Raw genomic sequence first — 18,820 nt, forward strand, 5'->3', positions numbered from 1 at the left:
CAGAAGCCGTGAGAGCAATTTAACAACCACCTCACATGACCAGTTTTACTAATCATTTCCGTTTTTGGAACCATTTACGGTATCACACCTATGGGAAGAGGCATTTAACTTGTTTTTTTACTCATGAGCTTTTTTTTTCTTTTCGTAATACCATTACCCCTATCATATAGATCAGCTAATCTATATCCTATTCTTCTGGAGGGTAAGTTAACCTAACCTAGATTCCTAAACCTTTTGTTATTTTTGATCGTGAATAATTTTTAAATGTTCAAGGTACTTTTAACATGCTTACAGTGTGTGTGCAAATGATTTTAATTCATATAGAATTCAAATTATAATACCATCATAGGTTAGTTAGCTACTAAAACTTGCGCCTGTTGGCAGTATCACTGACCTGTTGACTATTTACTATTAGTATTAATGTATTATATACATATAATAATGTTAGTATTATTTTTGACGTATTTATTAGGGCTGGGTAAAAAATATCGATTCTCCGATTTTAATCGATCTTCAATTTAACGAAACGATATCTATAAGGGAAATCGCCGAATCGATTCTTAATGCGCGTGCTTTACTTGAGAGGATGTGAATATTATCTGTAGTTCGACTCTCGTCCTGAAGATGTCGCCATCTTTCATGTTTTGAATTTGGAAAACGGTTTTATTTCTTAAACATGTTTCAAGTTGTTAATGAATTTCACTGTTGCACATTTACAATATTTTTATTTTATTTTATAAATATTTTTTAATACACATATTTTTGATTTCTTGTTACAATGTTTGTTACTCAAAGTAAAAAGTAATTCAACATAATTGTTGAATAACAGCACCACATAAAAGGACTTTATAAATTCTAATTCTAATTCTAAATTCTTGATTCCTATCAGTCAGTAGTAAGGTCGGTCTTTCGCTCTGCACAATAAAGGGCAAACCGCCTGTGTGTCAATACGGACTTCAGGGTGAAACTTTTCCACGGGCGTCCTCTGGTTTTCTTGTTGTCCAGAAAAGCTGAAAAGATTTGTGCCAAATTGTCATGGAAATTAGACAACACTCGCAGACTCGTCCTCTGAAGGTAAAAGGGTTTATTACAGAAAGATGGTCAATAAAGGATAGAATAAAGCAGGATAGAATAATGAGAGCGCTCTGAAGCGCTTGTGCTGAACCACTACTATATATATGAAATGCAGAGCATGACATAATTCTGTGCGAATAAGAAGCGGTTTGAGGCAGTTCAAACAGGCTTTGTTTCAGGGTCTTAGAAGATGTGCAGACGATTCTCTCTCTCTCTCTCTCTCTCTCTCTCTCTCTCACACACACACACACACACACACACACAGTTTACATTATTTTTAAATTTACATGTACACAAACCGGTCATGCAATAATGTATTTTTTTCTTTGTTTAACTTGATTTTAGAGTCAAAATACCTTCATGGATATAAAAGGTTCTCCTCTACAAGTTAATATGGAAAGTCAGTCTACCATGACTCAAGATTCTGCACTTCATCAGGTATTTTAAACCAAACAGTAAGCATGTTTAAGTCATTGGAGTATATTAGATACCATAGTTTTATGTCAGCAGAATTTTAGAATCAGTCAGAAGCAATGAAATTAAATGAAAAACCCAATCAAATTATCTTATTTTGCCAGTACTAACACCAATATTGACTTGTGTACAACTCCAGTTCCAAAAAAAAGTTGGGACGCTGTGTAAAATGTAAATAAAAACAGAATGATTTGCAAACCTCATAAACCCATATGTTATTCACAATAGAACACAGAAAACATATAAAATGTTTTTGGTAGGAAATTATAGGAAATGTACCATTTTAAAAAAAAAAAATAAGGTAATTTTGAATTTGATGGCCGCAACACGTCTCAGAAAAGTTGGGACGGGGGCAACAAAAAGGCTGGAAAAGTAAGTATTACTAAAAAGAAACAGCTGGAGGAACATTAAACAACTAATTAGATTAAGATATGCAAATCATTGCATTCTATTTTTTCGAATTTACATTTTATACAGCATCCCAATGTCTTTGGAATTGTGGTTGTAATATGGCACAATATAAATTCTTAATGGAGTCTTCATAGAGGGGTTGCACAAACTTTACACTCTATGACCAAAAGTATGTGGACACCTGACCATTACGCCCATGTGTGGTTCTTTCCCAAACGGTTACCACAAAGTTGGAAGCACACAATTGTCTACTATGTGAGATCCATAAAGATGGACATGGGGAAGAACTCAAGTGGCATTCTGAGCCCTTACCTCAACACCACTGAACACCTTTGGGATGAACTGGAACACCAACTGCACCCCAGGCCTCCTCAACTGACATCAGTGCCTGACCTCACTATTGCTCTTGTAGTTGAATGAGCACAAATCTACACAGCCATGCTCCAAAATCTAGTGGGAATCCTTCACAGAGGAGTGGAGGTTATTATAACAGCAAAGGAGGGACTACATCTGGAATGAGATATTCAAAAAGCACATATAAGCATTATGGCCAGGTGTCCACAAATGTTTGGGCATATAATGTAGCTGTGATTATAGCAGTTTTCTATAGTGGTCTAATTATGCCAAAATTTATATATATATATATATATATATATATATATATATATAAATTTTGGCATAATTAGTCCACTATAGAAAACTACTATATATACTGATCAGCAATCAAATTAAAACCACTTACAGGTGATGTGAATATTGTTGATTATCTTGTTACAAGAGCATCTGTCAAGGGGTGGGATATACTATGCAGCAAGTGAACAATCAGTTCTAGAAGTTGATGTGTTGTAAGTAAGGAAAATGGGCAAGCGTAAGGATCTGAGAGACTTTGACAAGGACCAAATTGTGACGGCTAGACGCTTGGGTCAGAGCATCTCCAAAATGGCAGACCTTGTGGGGTGTTCCCAGTATACAGAGCTTAGAACCAAACAAATGTAATTGAAGGAAGGACAACCAACTACAGGGTCAGCGAAGCATGGGGAGCGAAAGCTCATCAAGTGGACGGCAGCAAGAGGCTCTGGGCAATGATTTCCCTGGAAACTTTGGGTCCTGGCATTTATATGCATGTTACTTTGACACGTACTGCCTACCTAAACATTGTTGCAGATCAAGTACACCCCTTCATGACGATGGTATTCCCTAATGGCAGTGGCCTCTGTCAACAGGATATTACGCCCTGCCACTCTGCAAAAATTGTTCAGGAATGGTTTGAGGAACATGACTAAGAGTTGAAGGTGTTGACTTGGCCTCCAAATTCCCCAGATCTCAATCCGATAGAGTATCTGAGGACCGTGGTGGACAAACAAGTCCGATCCATGGAGGCCCCACCTCGCAACTTACAGGGCTAAAACGATCTGCTGATAACATTTGATGCCAGATACCACAGCACACCTTCAGAGGTCTTGTGGAGTCCATGCCTTGATGGGTCAGAGCTGTTTTGGTGACACAAGGGGGATCTACACAATATTAGTCAGGTGGTTTTAATGCTATGGCTGATCGGTATATCTATCTATCTATCTATTATGCATTAATTTATTTGTTTATATATTTATATATTATTTTACTTTTTTTTTATTTTGGCAGATCTGGTCTTCTATAGTTTTGCACTAGCATTTTAGTGTCACAGTGTGTATACTTTCCAACTAAAACCAACATTTTACTTAGGAATTCACTTTAGCAACCTGTTCTCAGGGATAAACATTTCTGTGTATTGATATGTTATTAATTTTATAGACACATTAGCAGGTGACAGTATTGTGTATATTGTGATTCCACTAAAACACTAGATTTCAAAAATCATAAGGCATTGAATGTTTCTTTAGCAAGCACTGGGGAACTCCACAAATGGGAAATATGGAGAAGATATCTTTGATCCAAGTAGCTCCTACAGGTAACAAACAGCTTGCTTTTTTTTATTATTGTGTTTATAGTTAAATTATACTGTTAAAAAAACATGTAAAGCTGAAGTGTTTTGTGTGTTCAAGGAATAATCTGAATGAGCTTGGTTCGATTGCACCTATGGCCATGATGGTTGCAGAAACGTTGACAAATGAACAAGCTGCTCCCCCTAGTGTACACGCACCCACCTACTACAACACCAACAGAGGCCAGATTTGTAAGGCTTTTTGAAAAATCCAGTACAAATATTATTTAAGCTGCTGCTAGATGAGTTTAAGTAATTATTTGTATCAAAAGAATTCTTAACTGTTAGAATTTATATATGTGCCTATAGATGACATCAAGTCTGAGGCAGCAGATTGGCAGATTGGCAGCAGCGATCCGGGCTATCAGAGTTTCACCATATCCACTTCAGATGCCCCACAACCATGCCCTGCCTTTGTCCAGTGTCTTCAATATTATGCCCCTGCCAACACAATGGTAGCTGAAGGTAAAGTTATGCTTTATTCACTGCCTCAATTGATTAAAAGTAATGTCACAGTGTTATGGATCAAATTATTATTTTTCAATATGTAAAATGTACATGGACAGCATTTAATATGCTGTTATATATTTGTAATTAATCGATTAACCTAAAATAAATGGACATGGGTAATTGTATTCAAAGGGATATCACAATGTGTGAATGAATCAATTAGGATATCTTAAAAGGAAAGCATTTAGGGAGGGGGTGGGGTGTCAAACATACCATACAACATGAATCTAACAGGAGGGCAAGGTAAAAAAAAAAACACATCGTGAACACTCACCTTTTAATCATTAAAAAAACCCTCCATTATCTGTTTTAAATTTCTCCCTAACCTCTTCAAAGTCAGTGTTAGAATTTGGCATCTGAAACTTTTGCTGCTGTGTGTTACAATACGGCTTTGAAGCTAAGAATAACAACACAAAATGCTTTTGGCTTGAGGAAGGAGGAAGAGATGGGGGGGGGGGGGGGGGGCGGGGATTGCTCAGACAGCCACTGAGCTACTGACATCAGGAGGCTGGTGATGTCATAGTGATGTCAATAGCTTTAATTGTAATTGCACACATAGCTAGTCAGTGTATGCTGAATGCAGACGGAGAAACACATGGCTATAATTAGAGAGGAGACAGAATCAGGTAAGTTTATTGATTTTTTATGTTCTAAATGGTACTATTGGTCATACATATTGTTCCTAATACATAACAGTATAGCATGGTGTTACAGCAAACAGTATAATGTTTAAGGCTGCTTTCAGGTTTTAGCTGAAAAAGCTCCTTTTAAATGTTGATAAAACTAGAGTATTCTGAAAATAAATAGTAACTTACCAAGTCTTGTGACTTTTGTGATGTTTTAAAATGTCCAGCTTTGTTAAGAGAATAGTTAAAAAGCGAACTATTTTCAGCTTGTTTTGAGACATTAAATTGTTAGTAATGGAATTCCTCATATATTTATCATTTATTTTATCATATGTTAGTAATGAAATACAAAGTCTATGTTCTAAACCTCTACAATAAGTAAAACAACAGCAAGTGCTTCCTGGTCTATACGGTTCTGTCTCCAGCCCTCCTCTTATTCTTTTTTACTTTTGCTACGATCTCTCTCTCTCTCTCTCTCTCTCTCTCTCTCTCACACACACACACACACACACATATTCTCTCACTCTCACACACACACATTCTCTCTCTCTCTCACTCACACACAAACACACACACACATTCTCGCTCTCTCTCTCTCTCTCTCTCTCTCTCTCACACACACACACACACACAAACATAAGCACACATTCTCTCACTCTCTCTCGCTCCCTCTGTGTCTCTCAACCACCCCCCCCCCCTTCCTGCAACGCTTGAATACTCAACCCACTCACTGACGTCATCATGCTTCCTGGAACTGGACGCCAGCAGGGAAATGTAAATGCTGAACAGCAAATAAGATGTACATTGACGTCAGTACAGAGTCATGCTGTGATTACCGGCAGTTCCTTTTGCAAGAACAAGACATTACAAAATTAATCATCTGTTAGGTAATAAACCGTTGCTGCCTCTGAGAGACAGAGATGTCCACAGAGAAAAGAAAAGAGAAAGAGCCTCAGGGAAATAGCTTTGTGAGAAAAAAACAAGAAAAGGTAAAATAAAACTTGAATGTATTGTTTAACATTCTGAACACTGGCGCTTTATCTGTGGTGTCTGGAAGTAAAAAACAGTTTGGGGTCTTGGAAGTAGCTGTAGTTAAAAACAGGAAGTTTATCACATTTTAGTGCTTTTCCGCTGAACACTGTGGCTTGGCAAGAAATCTGAACCCAGGCTATCTGTGGCAAGGCTGGTTGTGTACTACTTTTCTATCACATAATACTACATGTGAAAGAGGAGGTTAATCTGGAGGTTATCAATTGGTGACAATTCTGGAATAAAGCTAAAATGTAATACTTTATGTAGTATGTAGTATTCTGTTGCCTGGGATGGTATCTCTTACTGCCTGGGTTTTAGCAGAATTCATGATTTTATGTCATTTCCCTGTTTTCACCCACCAGTGAAGCGAAAACTACAATACCCGGCAAGTAAAATGCCAATACATTTTCAACCATAGGGAATCCGTATTGATCAAACAATCCGGACCTCTGTGTGAGACACGTCACTCTGACGTCTCCCTCTGACGGAAACAAAACAAATCGGTGTTGTGATAACATTGTTATATCCTGGAAAAAAAAAAAAAGCAGAGCCAGACAAAGCCAAATTGTTTTGATCTGAAATGTGACATTGTGTATACCAGCGGTTCTGAACCTGGGGGATGCGGGAAAACTTTTCTTTTAAACGATTGTAAACAGAGGTTCACAGAGAGAAGCCCCTGGCGAATTTTTGGATATCCGTGTAAGTCGAATACCGAGAACTTAGTGACATGGTATTGAAAACAAACTCTCCCATTCGCATCGACCTATGTGTGTGAGGCTGGTTTTTCAGCGCTGGTGTAGCCGAAGAACAAGTATAGAGCCAGACTCATGGTCAAAGATGGGTCTTCGCAAAACATTGTCATTCTTAAAAGTGGGTTGCAGTCGTAAAAAGGTTAAGCACCGCTGGTGTATATTATTGAACCAGACACCCTTCCAAACTGCATTTACAGGCAGTTTGAAGTGACAACTCTGGTCTGAATAGCTCTGTCTTTGCATTGCATTGTTAGTAGCTAACTATTAACTATTATATGTAACTATTTACATATCAGTAAAAATGGCAGATTAACTAAGAATTTATCAGGCTTAGCTTGCTAGTTAACTAACATGCCTAATATCTGTAAGGAATAACACACGAGAGCGTGCTGTATACAGTACATATGTATGTACAATCCACAGGTAAAACCCACTATTCAGCCGTCTATTCAACCTGTTCAGTAGTCAGGTGGATCTTTACAAAATACTTAAGTTAAAAAGATTCAAAGACTGTTCTTAATCATGACATTGTTTATGAACTGATGATGTGTTTGCTTTGGATTATTATCTCTTCTACTTAAATAGTAGTAATATATTGATAACTATATATGTCAAGACTATATGTCAGTTGATCCAGTATTAGTGGCTTGTTAAGGTTGATTATCTTTTATAATGGACCACTTGCACAACATTCAGTTGTTTATTGAATTAAATGATAATAATAATAAACACTTTAAACCTTCACTTAAATCCCATGGTCAGAGAGTACCCCTGCCTTGTTTATTTTGTTGTTGTCCCTGCTCAAACATGGCTGATCAAACTAATTACCTAATTAACATGCACTTCCTGAGGCGACGCAGGTTTGGTAGCGCAGGATAAAAGTGCAGAACAGGGGTACAGCAGGACCATGGTTGTGAATCACTGTTGTAAATTATTTCATAAACAGTCATGTTTTTCCCCTGCTTTGAATATGTTAGTCACTTTTATGGTTTGTACTCAGTTTTGTATTTGATTTCTTTACTTATTATTTTATACCTTCCCTTGTTCAGTTGTCTTGGTACATCAATATCAAAGAATGTTTTGCTGTTCATTAAGAAAGGCAGGGCTCAAATAAACTTCCTTGTTTTATCATGAGCACATTAGGTTATACACCGATCAGCCATACCATTAAAACCACCTGCCTAATATTGTGTAAGTCCCTCTTATGCCACCAAAACATCTCTGACCCATTGAGGCATGGGCTCCACAAGACCTCTGAAGGTGTGCTGTGGCAACCAGATGTTAGCAGCAGATCCTTTAAATCCTGTAAGTTGTGAGGTGGGGCCTCCATGGATCGGATTTCTTTGCCCCGCACATTCAACATATGCTCGATCGGATTGAGATCTGGGGAATTTGGAGGCCAAGTCAACACGTTGAACTCTTAGTCATGTTCCTCAAACCATTCCTGAACAATTTTTGCAATGTGGACATTGTACCTACCAATTTTGGTAGGTACTAAACAATGCATACCAGGAACACCACATAAGACCTGCCAATTTCGAGATGCTCTGACCCAGTCGTCTAGCCATCACAATTCAGCCCTTGTCAAAGTCGCTCAGATCCTTACACTTGCCCATTTTTCCTGCTTCCAACACATTCACTTCACATGCTGTCTAATATATCCCACCTCTTTTGAGGTGTAACAAGATATACAATGTTATTCACATCACCTTTCAGTGGTTTTAATATTATTGTTGCGGTGTATATTCAAATAAAAATAAATTTTAAAATGATTTGAAGAGATACAGGACATGCTCTTGATTGAAGTTATGTTTGTTTGTGTGTGGGTTACTGTAGCTGGTACTGGAGACGTGTCAGCATATCAGATCTGTCCTCCCGCCTCCAGCCTTCCACAGGGTGTAGCGATGGCGAGCTCAACCAGCCCTCTGCACAGCTCTCAGCAACTTGGTGAGGAGGCCTCACGCAAGAGGGAGCTCCGCCTGATGAAGAACAGGTAACATACTCTGGTTCTCTACTTAGCACACTACACACTACATTTCTCTATGTGTGTTATGGTATTAAATGGTACCCTACTGCACAAACACTATGCTGCCCATTTTAATAATTTTTCAGCATATAACCGCTCTCATCAAATCATCTTATGCATGATGTTTCCATTTCTGTCAACTCGGTGGCATTAGATTTTCAGGCTTTCTACAAACTGTACATACATTTCTACTTTGACTATAGCTTGGTAACACTTACACACATATCTTAGTTCCATTTCAGGTTTGTGCTGCCGGAAATTTTCAAGAATTAAATGCTTGTAATTCTTTGCTGCAGTAGTGAGATATCAGTCGATCATCTTTTTTTTTTCCATTACAAAAAGAAAAGGAATTCATTATGTGTTAAAAGTGTCAGTTGATTTTATGTACTGTGACATTAATCAAGTTTCTTGGGAATGTTACATTATCATATGTTTATAAGATCTTTCCCATAAATTATAGAGACATGTTTAGTGTTAATTTGGTGCCTGATTGCACTTGTTTCTGGTCAGTTGGTGGCAACCTATTTCTGCAGCACTTACACTCATCGGCCACTGTAATTTGTTCACTTATCCTATCAGCCAATCATATGGCAGCAGTGTGTGCATAAAATCATGCAGAGATGTCAGGAGCTTCAATTAGTGTTCACATCTAACATCATAATGGGGGAAAAAAACATGATCTCAGTGAATTTGATTATGGCATGGTTTTTGGTGCCAGATGGACTGATTTGAGTATTTTAGAAATATGCTGATCTCCTGGGATTTTTCACAAACAGCAATCTATAGGGGTTGCACAGAATGGTGTGAAAAACATCCAGCGAGCAGCAGTTCGGGAGATCAGAGAGGTTAGAGGATAATGCCCAGACTGGTTTGAGCTGAAAGGAAGGCTATGGTAACTCAAATGTGCACTATTTACAACCATGGTGAGCAGAAAACATCTCAGAATGCATAACATGCCAAACATTGATCAGATAATCTAACAAAAAGCAGATCATCAGGTTCCACTCCTGTGAGCCTATAACAGGCTTCAATGGGCACAGGCTCAACACAACTGGACAGTTAACTGTAATAACTGCATCTGGCCTCAAACCAGTCCGTCTGGCACCAATGACCATGCCACTATCAAAGTCACTGTGATTGCATTTTTAGACATTTGATGCGAGCATTAAAAGCATGGAGTGGCTTTTGATGAAAGCAAATTGAATGTAATGCATCTAATAGCAATCTTATAATAAAGAATGGTTTTATATCTACTTAAAATAATCGTTTTAATGTTGTTATCCCAGGGGTAAAACTAGTGATTTAAACAAAACAAAAAAAGATTGTTCAATTTTGTGCTAAATTGATTAAAAGTGATTTAAATAAGAAATTATGTGATTGGTGGGTTTGGGGGAACATTGCATGTTAAGTCAAGAGCCAGCCAGTTTGCTACAGTCTAAATTTTGTTCTAAAGTGTACTCATCATTTGAAAGGAAAGGACATTTAGATTGTAACTGAACTGTAATTTGCTGTATTAAAGAGTCAGTTTTGGCACAACAAGTAGAAGCATTCATCCACCTTTTAAAGTTCACCTTATTTTACATTTGAGTAGTTCTAAATATTTATTTGTTGATTTCTAGTCACCCAGACATTTCTTTTGTCAATACATGAAGTTTTAAGATCTTTTCATTTTTACTCCCCACCAATGATTGTTTTGCAAAATACATTAGAATCAGGTAAATTTACAGCGCTAAGTATGCTAATTAGATTGTCAATATCAGTTTTGTTGAAACCATGTTTAAAGACATAAAACAGTTAAAAAAAAAAAAAAAACCTACTTAACGTATTCCTGCCGTGATCTATTCTCTTCATTGTGGTTTAAGTTTAAGGGTGCTGGAGGCGGAACAAACCACTCCAGTTTTTGATTGGTTTAAAAAATAAATAAATTTGCGTCCATGAAACATGCTCAAAGCCGATATTGTTTTGGGGACAGTACCTAGTTATCTCAATAGCAACATGTGGTGCAATGTTGTAGGCTGTGGAAATGCTCCATTGAGAGCATGATTCAGTGTTCAATTGATATAAAATCTGCATGTGGTACCTAGAAATCACCCTGTAAGTGCTTAGAAAGGGTAAAATGTGAAGAACGGAGAACTCCCCATTTAAGAAAACAGTTTTAAACTACTGTGTTTTCAAAGAATGCACTCTGCACAGTAAGCCAGAACATGCATATATTCAACATGGTATTGGAATGGTGGGAATATATTGCTAAAATATTGTACACAAATGTTAGAACTCAGGATCTTGACATTTTATTGATCACTGGTTGGTTCTTATGGCAGGCCATGGATTTTATTCTTATTCGTGGATTATCATTCATTCATTCATTCATTCATCCAGATTATGACCTTTTCCTTCCGTTTGCATGTGTAGCATGACTTGACGGAAGTGCTGAAAAGTTTTTGTTTTGGTTTTTTTTGCCCTGATTGAAGTGGCTCTTGAAGTCAAGTTGGATGTGATCATGCTCAGGGTCTTTGTTATCGCTTCCAGGGAAGCTGCACGGGAATGTCGCCGGAAGAAGAAAGAGTATGTCAAATGTCTCGAGAATCGTGTTGCCGTGCTTGAAAATCAAAACAAGACACTCATCGAAGAACTCAAGGCATTAAAAGACTTGTACTGTCGCAAGACTGAATAAAAAAAATGTTGGTGGTCACACATGAGAGACTGCTCTTTACGGATTACTGAATGCATCTAAGCAAAAGCACTTTTCACTCTCTGTATAGTCACTGCTCGCAAATGCAGAAAAAAGGCTACAGATGCATTGTTTATGTAGTTTTATATCTTGACGACTGTGAAGATTGTATGTGTGTATGTCAGGTAGAGCTGATTTGCTGCACTGAACCAGTGAATGTGGTATTTTGCCTTTGTGGCTTGTGCTTTTTGCAGGCAGGCGGCTAAAGAGTCTCGCCGCAGAAAAAGGGAGTATGTAAACTGCCTAGAGGACCATATCTCCATGCTGGAGCAGCAGAACAAGATGCTCATGGAAGAGCTAAAGTATCTGAAGGAAAGCTGTGCTAAGAAGTCAAGATAGGTCTTAACAGTTACTGCCTCATTGCTTTGCCTCTGCTTCTTTTTTTAATTATTTTTATTCAGTTGTACTGCATGTTTAATCTTCTGCTTCAGTTTGTTTTTATATCTATCTATGGGACGAAAGAAATTTACCAGCACAAAAAACAACAACAACAACAAAAACAGGATATCCTGGGTTTTAACAAAAGAAGTTATCTTTTATTTTATTAATGTTTAAATTTGAAATGCTTACAATATATAAGGATAGACTATATATTAAAGAAGCTGTTGTATGTGTATATTTGATTGTACAAACCTTACATATTGAGGTATTTGAATTGAACATCTACAGTGAACTAAATACTGAAGTGATTTTGGATCTTTATCTATGTAGTGAATTTTAATCTTGAATAAATATATTTTTGACACTTAATTTTTCAGGATTTATGTACATAACTGTGTATTTTTACATAGCATTTTGTTACATTACAGTGTGTGTGTGTGTGTGTGTGTGAGAGAGAGAGAGAATGTGTGTGTGTGTGTGTGTGTGTGTGAGAGAGAGAGAGAGAGAGAGAGAATGTGTGTGTGTGTGTGTGTGTGTGTGTGTGTGTGTGAGAGAGGGAGAGAGAGAGAGAGAGAGAGAGAATGTGTGAGTTTTATATTTTTGGTACCTCGAAGATGATGATTTTTTATATATCCTTGTCCTTATCTGTAGTGTATCTGTATAAAGAAAGTAACGCTGTTCTAGTTTTGCAATTGAGCCATATTGCAATACAGAGATCAGCCATAACATTAAAACCATCTGCCTAATATTGTGTAGGTCCCCCTCGTGTTGCTAAAACAGCTCTGACCCATCAAGGCATGGACTCCACAAGCTCTCTGAAGGTGTGCTGTGTATCTGGCACCAGATGTTAGCAGCAGATCCTTTAAGTCCTAGAAGGTGCGAGGTGGGGCCTCCATGGATCAGACTTGTTTGTCCACCACATCCCTCAGATACTCTATCAGATTGCGATCTGGGGAATTTGGAGTCCAAGTCAATACCTTCAACTCTTAGTCATGTTCCTCAAACCATTCCTGAAAATTTTTTGCAACAATGTTCAGGTAGGTGGTATGTGTCAAATTAACATCCACATTAATACCAGGAGCCATGGCCTTAATTGCCGAGTCCAGAAAGTAATTAAATTGAAAAATTATTTGAAATTGTAATTCTATACTGAACACTGAGCTGTTAAATAATATTTTAACCTTCACAAACCAATGGCAACATAAATGTAACAAAAAATACCACTATTATATATTGCCATTGCTATTTAATATTTTTATTTCATGTCATCAGCACCTCAACTAGTTTCCTATCAACAAAAACTGATATAAAGGTATATGTAGAACTTTTATTATTATAAGTGTATGGAAATACAAATAGGCCTGTTTTGTTATTGTAACACTATGTTGTGTCCTCCAGTTCGAGTTGACATTTCAATTATTTGATGCCTCTCCCTAATAGTTATATAGGCTGAGAGAGAGAGAGAGAGTATGGAGTAGAGTTACATTTAGCAGCATGACATAACAACAAGCTTCATGCTTTATTACTGCTTTTAATCTGACTATGAATGACAACAAACTCATTTCTGAATACAGCTCTGTTCTTGAAACTTTTTTCATTTTAATTCCTAAAATAAATTTAAAAATCTCTATCAGCAAGGTTTATGATATTAACTACATTAAGAAGTACATTTCACATTTTACATGACATTCAAGACTGGAATCACCAAATGCTAATGTTTAGGGCTGGGCGATATGACTACAATCTTATTTCATGATAGTGATATGTTTTCTCAGGTAGGTCTATCAGTAGTATTCAAGTAAACAGAAATTGTAGTAACTACAGAAATTGAATAAAGCAATTAAATGTAAAATAAAATAGACTTCACTGTATGACATGTACAGTGATTCTTATTAAATTTACTGAAGTTATTCAGTCAAATGAGACAGTGAGTAATTTTCTCTTTGTCTTTTGTTGTTTGATTAACATTAATGACACAGACAGCAGCAGGTTTATTAGACTGCTGTTACTTTAAAGGGTCATGAAACCTCCCTCTTCAGCTCAAGTCTACCTCACAATGTTTTTGAAAAATGCAGCTTAAATGGGCATGGATGGCTGTACAAAAAAGGGAGGGGGAGTGGGCGTGGCAGGGAAAGGCAGGAGAGGAAGGGGGGGGGGGCGAGCCTTCAAAACACTCAAAAAAAAAAAGATTAATAGTGACAAAGTTTGCAGATGAGACAGCGGACTTCTCTCCTCCTGAATCCCCAGGACTAAATAGAGACACAATATATAGCGGTGCAGCTCCTCTGTCCTATCTATTTAAACTATTAGCCCTTTGTGTGACTATGGAGGAAAACATAAAATAAAACTGGAGGATAGGAGGAGTGTTGGAATGGTAGTTAGCTAATAGGCCTGAGCTTTTCGCGAATAAAAGGCGAAGGCTCTTCCCTTCAACGCGGACTCTCGTTGCATAATTTTACACACGATGGCCTGCAGAGCTTTAAGCAGTTTAATTAGCTCAAAAGGCAAGTAAAACTGTCATGGTTAAAAATTAGACACATACCTCATTTGAAGGGATAGAAAAGTCCTCGGGACTGAGTACCACATCATTGTGTAGAAGCAAACCGCTTTCATGACCAAGTCCGAAGTCCACCTTTCTCCAGTTCTCATAGCGCTCCCAAATAAACACACTCGAGCTCTTACACCACTGAAACAAACACCTGCGACCCATTTGAACACCTCTCTCATCTACTACATCTGTAGGAAAGCATCAGGTGCTGTCATGAATAATTAAGAGACAGCATCTTATAGGATAAGAACACGCAGGCTCATGAATAATTATGAGACACCGACACGTCATCAAAGTACTATAGCACATTGCCACATCACTGCCTGTGACCCAGATTTTAATCTAGGAAGATGAAAATAGTGAAAAAAAGTGACAGTTACAATTATTGGATGCTAAGATTGTCTTTTATGATGTGTCATAAGAACACCTCTGTTAAAATCTCAGAAAATGTAGTTTAGTGTTTCATGACACTTTAAGAGCTAATTCACAGATCAGGGGCGTTAGCTACGTATCTCACAAAAGTGAGTACACCCCTCACATTTTTGTAAATATTTGATTATATATTTTCATGTGACAACACTGAAGAAATGACACTTTGCTACAATGTAAAGTAGTGAGTGTACAGCTTGTGTAACAGTGTAAATTTGCTGTCCCCTCAAAATAACTCAACACACAGCCATTAATGTCTAAACCGCTGGCAACAAAAGTGAGTACACCCCTAAGTGAAAATGTCCAAATTGGGCCCAATTAGCCATTTTCCCTCCCCGGTGTCATGTGACTTGTTAGTGTTAGAAGGTCTCAGGTGTGTTAAATTTGGTGTCATCGCTCTCACACTCCCTCATACTGGTCACTGGAAGTTCAACATGGCACCTCATGGCAAAGAACTCTCTGAGGATCTGAAAAAAAGAATTGTTGCTCTACATAAAGATGGCCTAGGCTATAAGAAGATTGCCAAGACCCTGACACTGAGCTGCAGCACAGTGGCCAAGACCATGCAGCGGTTTAACAGGACAGGTTCCACTCAGAAGAGGCCTCACCATGGTTGACCAAAGAAGTTGAGTGCACGTGCTCAGCGTCATATCCAGAGGTTGTCTTTGGGAAATAGACGTATGAGTGCTGCCAGCATTACTGCAGAGGTTGAAGGGGTGGGGGGTCAGCCTGTCAGTGCTCAGACCATATGCCGCACACTGCATCAAATTGGTCTGCATGGCTGTCATCCCAGAAGGAAGCCTCTTCTAAAGATGATGCACAAGAAAGCCCGCAAACAGTTTGCTGAAGACAAGCAGACTAAGGACATGGATTACTGGAATCATGTCCTGTGGTCTGATGAGACCAAGATAAACATGAAACTAAGCTAGTTTATTGTCATTAGCCACAACTAAGCTATCAGTGTATGGGTTTAGCTGCTACAGTGCCATGCAAAGTACATTAACTGTCCTTATGCTCTGTTCTATGGAAGTATTTTGCGGACAATATTCAAAAGCAATTGCAAACTGTATTTGCATTTGCATTTCCTATATGTGGACGCATAAATTGTGACATAATTCAAATGAAAATCAAATTGTGTATTACTGTTTGCATTTTCATTTACACGAATGTACAGTGTCTGGCAAATTTCAAATGGAAACGCAAAATTCCTTTGCTATTGCATTTCCAGTGTCTTACGCGTTATGACCATGTCATATTGAGATGGTAATAGCAATTACACCATTTGCATGTTCACATCCTCAGTGTGGTGTATGGAGCCTGCCAATATTCAAACGCAGTGGTTCTCAACATGGGGGAGAGATGCGCTGAGAGATGGGAAGGGGGCGCAAATTGTTTTCAAGAAAAAAAACAGACAGGGCATCATTTGGGTACTTGGTGTATTTTATTGCTTTTCAAATAGAATGTGCATAAATTAAAAACCCTGCGTTCCCTCTCCCTCTGTATTATCTTTTTGCTGGGGAGAGGTGGAGCTTAGCCTGCCTTTTATCTAGCTGTCAGTGTAGACCAGTGTTGCCAACTTAGCGACTTTTCAGACCCCTTTAGCGACTTTTTTTGTGTGCAAAAAAAAGCACCTAATGGCAAATCTAGCGACATTTTGGACAAACCTTAGCGACTTTCCAAATGTGGCCAGTACTTTCCTGCAAGCACAAAGTCTTGCTTTCCTGCTGCACTCTCACCTCTCTCTTCGTCTGCTCTGTTCAGTGAGGGTCTGAGAACCGGAGATTTAACAATGTCATGGATAACGAGACACGCCCTTCGTCCACATTTACATCATTCATATGTGAATGTTTTTAGAATACAAGATGAATGTAGTGCAACATGTTTTACATATAAAATAGTACACGTTATTACGGCCTAATTCTCTTGTTCACAGTAGTTATAGTGTTCAGAAACATTTTTGATCATTCATGTTCCATACCTATATGTTATATAGTTTTTTATAAAAGTCAAAAAAAGTTATTTTAAAAAATAATAAAAAAAGTTATGAAAAGTAATTAAAAAAGTACAAAAACACAAAAGCAAATAAAATCTATCTATCTATCTATCTATCTATCTATCTATCTATCTATCTATCTAATAAAACAGATTATAGATTAGGTTACATATAGATAGATTTTATATAGAATAGATAATCATTGCACAGAAACCTGTCAATTAGTGTTGGGGTGGGAGTATACTATGTCACTTACAGTCAACCACATGTTAGAATCTCAGAAGTCAGTAAGGGAACATCTAAAAATTGCATGACCTGGCAACTGTGTACATTCTACCAAGATTATACTCCTCTACTTCACTGGATATCTAAGGTATTGCAGTATTATGATGTGGATAACATTTATTTATTTTTATAGCATATATTTTATTAATAATTCTTAATGATGCACATTTTAAATGTGATTACATATATAGCCAACAATTATTATTATATAAAGTTATTGATTTTTTTAACAAAAAAACATTATTTTCAAAATCAAGTTGTCTCTGAATATAATATAGTGTGAATCATAACATTTGTTATTTCTAATTGTTTGCAGAAATTTTTTTAGCAATAAAAACTACTTACTTTTTATATAAAAAAACATTTTTTTTTTTACAGCATTTTGCTGTAATTTCTAAGACTAACCCTGGGTTTTATGTGGCACAATAATGTTTATATAATAATAATAATAATAATAATAATAATAATAATAATAATAATAGTTTTTTGTGTAATCATATTTAAAAATGACAGCTGAAATCCATAAATAGTTAGAAAGTAATTATACCCCTTATCTGTGCAAACTAATATCAGCTGGGTTAGTAAATTGATGGTCTATAGAAAGGCTTTTCATTACCATGGTATTACACGAGAAACATCTCATGATGGGTAAAAGCAAAGAGCTCTCCCAAGACCTTCACAACCTTATTGTTGCAAAACATATTGATGGAATCGGATACAGACATATTTCAAAACTTCTGAATCCTCCAGTAAGCAATACTGGGGTCATTATTCACAAGTGGAAGCAACATCACTCTGTCATCAACCGGCCACGCACAGGAGCTCTTTGTAAGATTTCTGACCAGAGAGTCAGAAGAGTAGCCCAAAAGCAAAGGACCACTCAGAAAGAGCTCCAGAAACACTTGGAGGCAGCAGATGTCATCATCACAGAGAAAACAATAGGCAATGCACGCCACTGCTCACCCCGCAGGACTCCATTACTAAAGAAAAGGCATGAATACTCGACTAGACCTGCATTTTGGATGATGTGTGTGTATTTATTTGACAGTCCAAGTGTAATCAGCCACAAAAGAGAACTCAATTCAGTACTCGCATGATGAGGCGGCTTCAAGTGTATGTGCACAGAAAGCCCGTGATCAGGCAGGGAGACATTCAATCATTTCCTGTTATCTCAATTTTATCTTGATATTTATTTTTTAGCTTTCTTTTCATGTTACACGTGATGTGGACTTGACTGTCCTTGTCAAGTTCGAGTATAAATTTACCCGGTTGCGTGACAAAAGTTCTTTCATAATTGGACTCGAGTTCGAGTCCTGGGTCGAGTACCCCAACTCTAGCCATCTCTTCCCCAGGTAAGTGACGCGCATACACCCGCCGTCAGACCAGGCCACCTTCTTCCACTGCACTATGGTCCGGTTCTGATGCTCACATGTCCATTGTAGGCAGTGGACATGGGTCAGCATGGGCTATGCAGCCCCATTCAAATTCATTAATACATTAAAAAAATATATATTTAATCCTTGGAAAACTGCTCTGGTATAAGTGGGGCAAAAACTTCGGGACGTCC

The 18,820-nt window shown here is 37.6% G+C and overlaps 1 protein-coding gene and 1 long non-coding RNA gene across 5 annotated transcripts; one reads left to right on the plus strand and one right to left on the minus strand.

The window, feature by feature from the left end:
* Nucleotides 1-888: 888 nt before the first annotated feature.
* Nucleotides 889-5,614, minus strand: LOC128611629 (uncharacterized). Of its 2 annotated transcripts, none has more exons than XR_008386587.1 (3): nt 5,266-5,614; nt 2,272-2,469; nt 889-1,010 (listed from the first exon to the last, which is right to left on the minus strand). It is a non-coding gene; the product is annotated as an uncharacterized LOC128611629 (long non-coding RNA). The 2 variants fall into 2 exon arrangements; XR_008386588.1 differs by lacking the exon at nt 5,266-5,614 and adding an exon at nt 4,223-4,354 and having other exon boundaries at nt 2,272-2,421.
* cremb (cAMP responsive element modulator b) lies at nt 934-12,367 on the plus strand. Of its 3 annotated transcripts, none has more exons than XM_053631228.1 (7): nt 934-1,074; nt 1,420-1,512; nt 3,840-3,907; nt 4,002-4,132; nt 4,250-4,405; nt 8,697-8,853; nt 11,416-12,367. In XM_053631228.1, the coding sequence occupies exons 1-7, from the start codon at nt 1,036-1,038 to the stop codon at nt 11,558-11,560; spliced, it is 789 nt and encodes a 262-aa protein (XP_053487203.1). In that variant the 5' UTR covers nt 934-1,035; the 3' UTR covers nt 11,561-12,367. The 3 variants fall into 3 exon arrangements, with proteins under 3 accessions (XP_053487203.1, XP_053487212.1, XP_053487221.1); XM_053631237.1 differs by having other exon boundaries at nt 11,812-12,367; XM_053631246.1 differs by lacking the exons at nt 934-1,074; nt 1,420-1,512; nt 3,840-3,907; nt 4,002-4,132; nt 4,250-4,405 and adding an exon at nt 5,010-5,076.
* Nucleotides 12,368-18,820: the final 6,453 nt, after the last annotated feature.

This window comes from Ictalurus furcatus, chromosome 1, assembly GCF_023375685.1.
Source record: "Ictalurus furcatus strain D&B chromosome 1, Billie_1.0, whole genome shotgun sequence".
In the NCBI taxonomy this organism is placed as follows: Eukaryota; Metazoa; Chordata; class Actinopteri; order Siluriformes; family Ictaluridae; genus Ictalurus; species Ictalurus furcatus.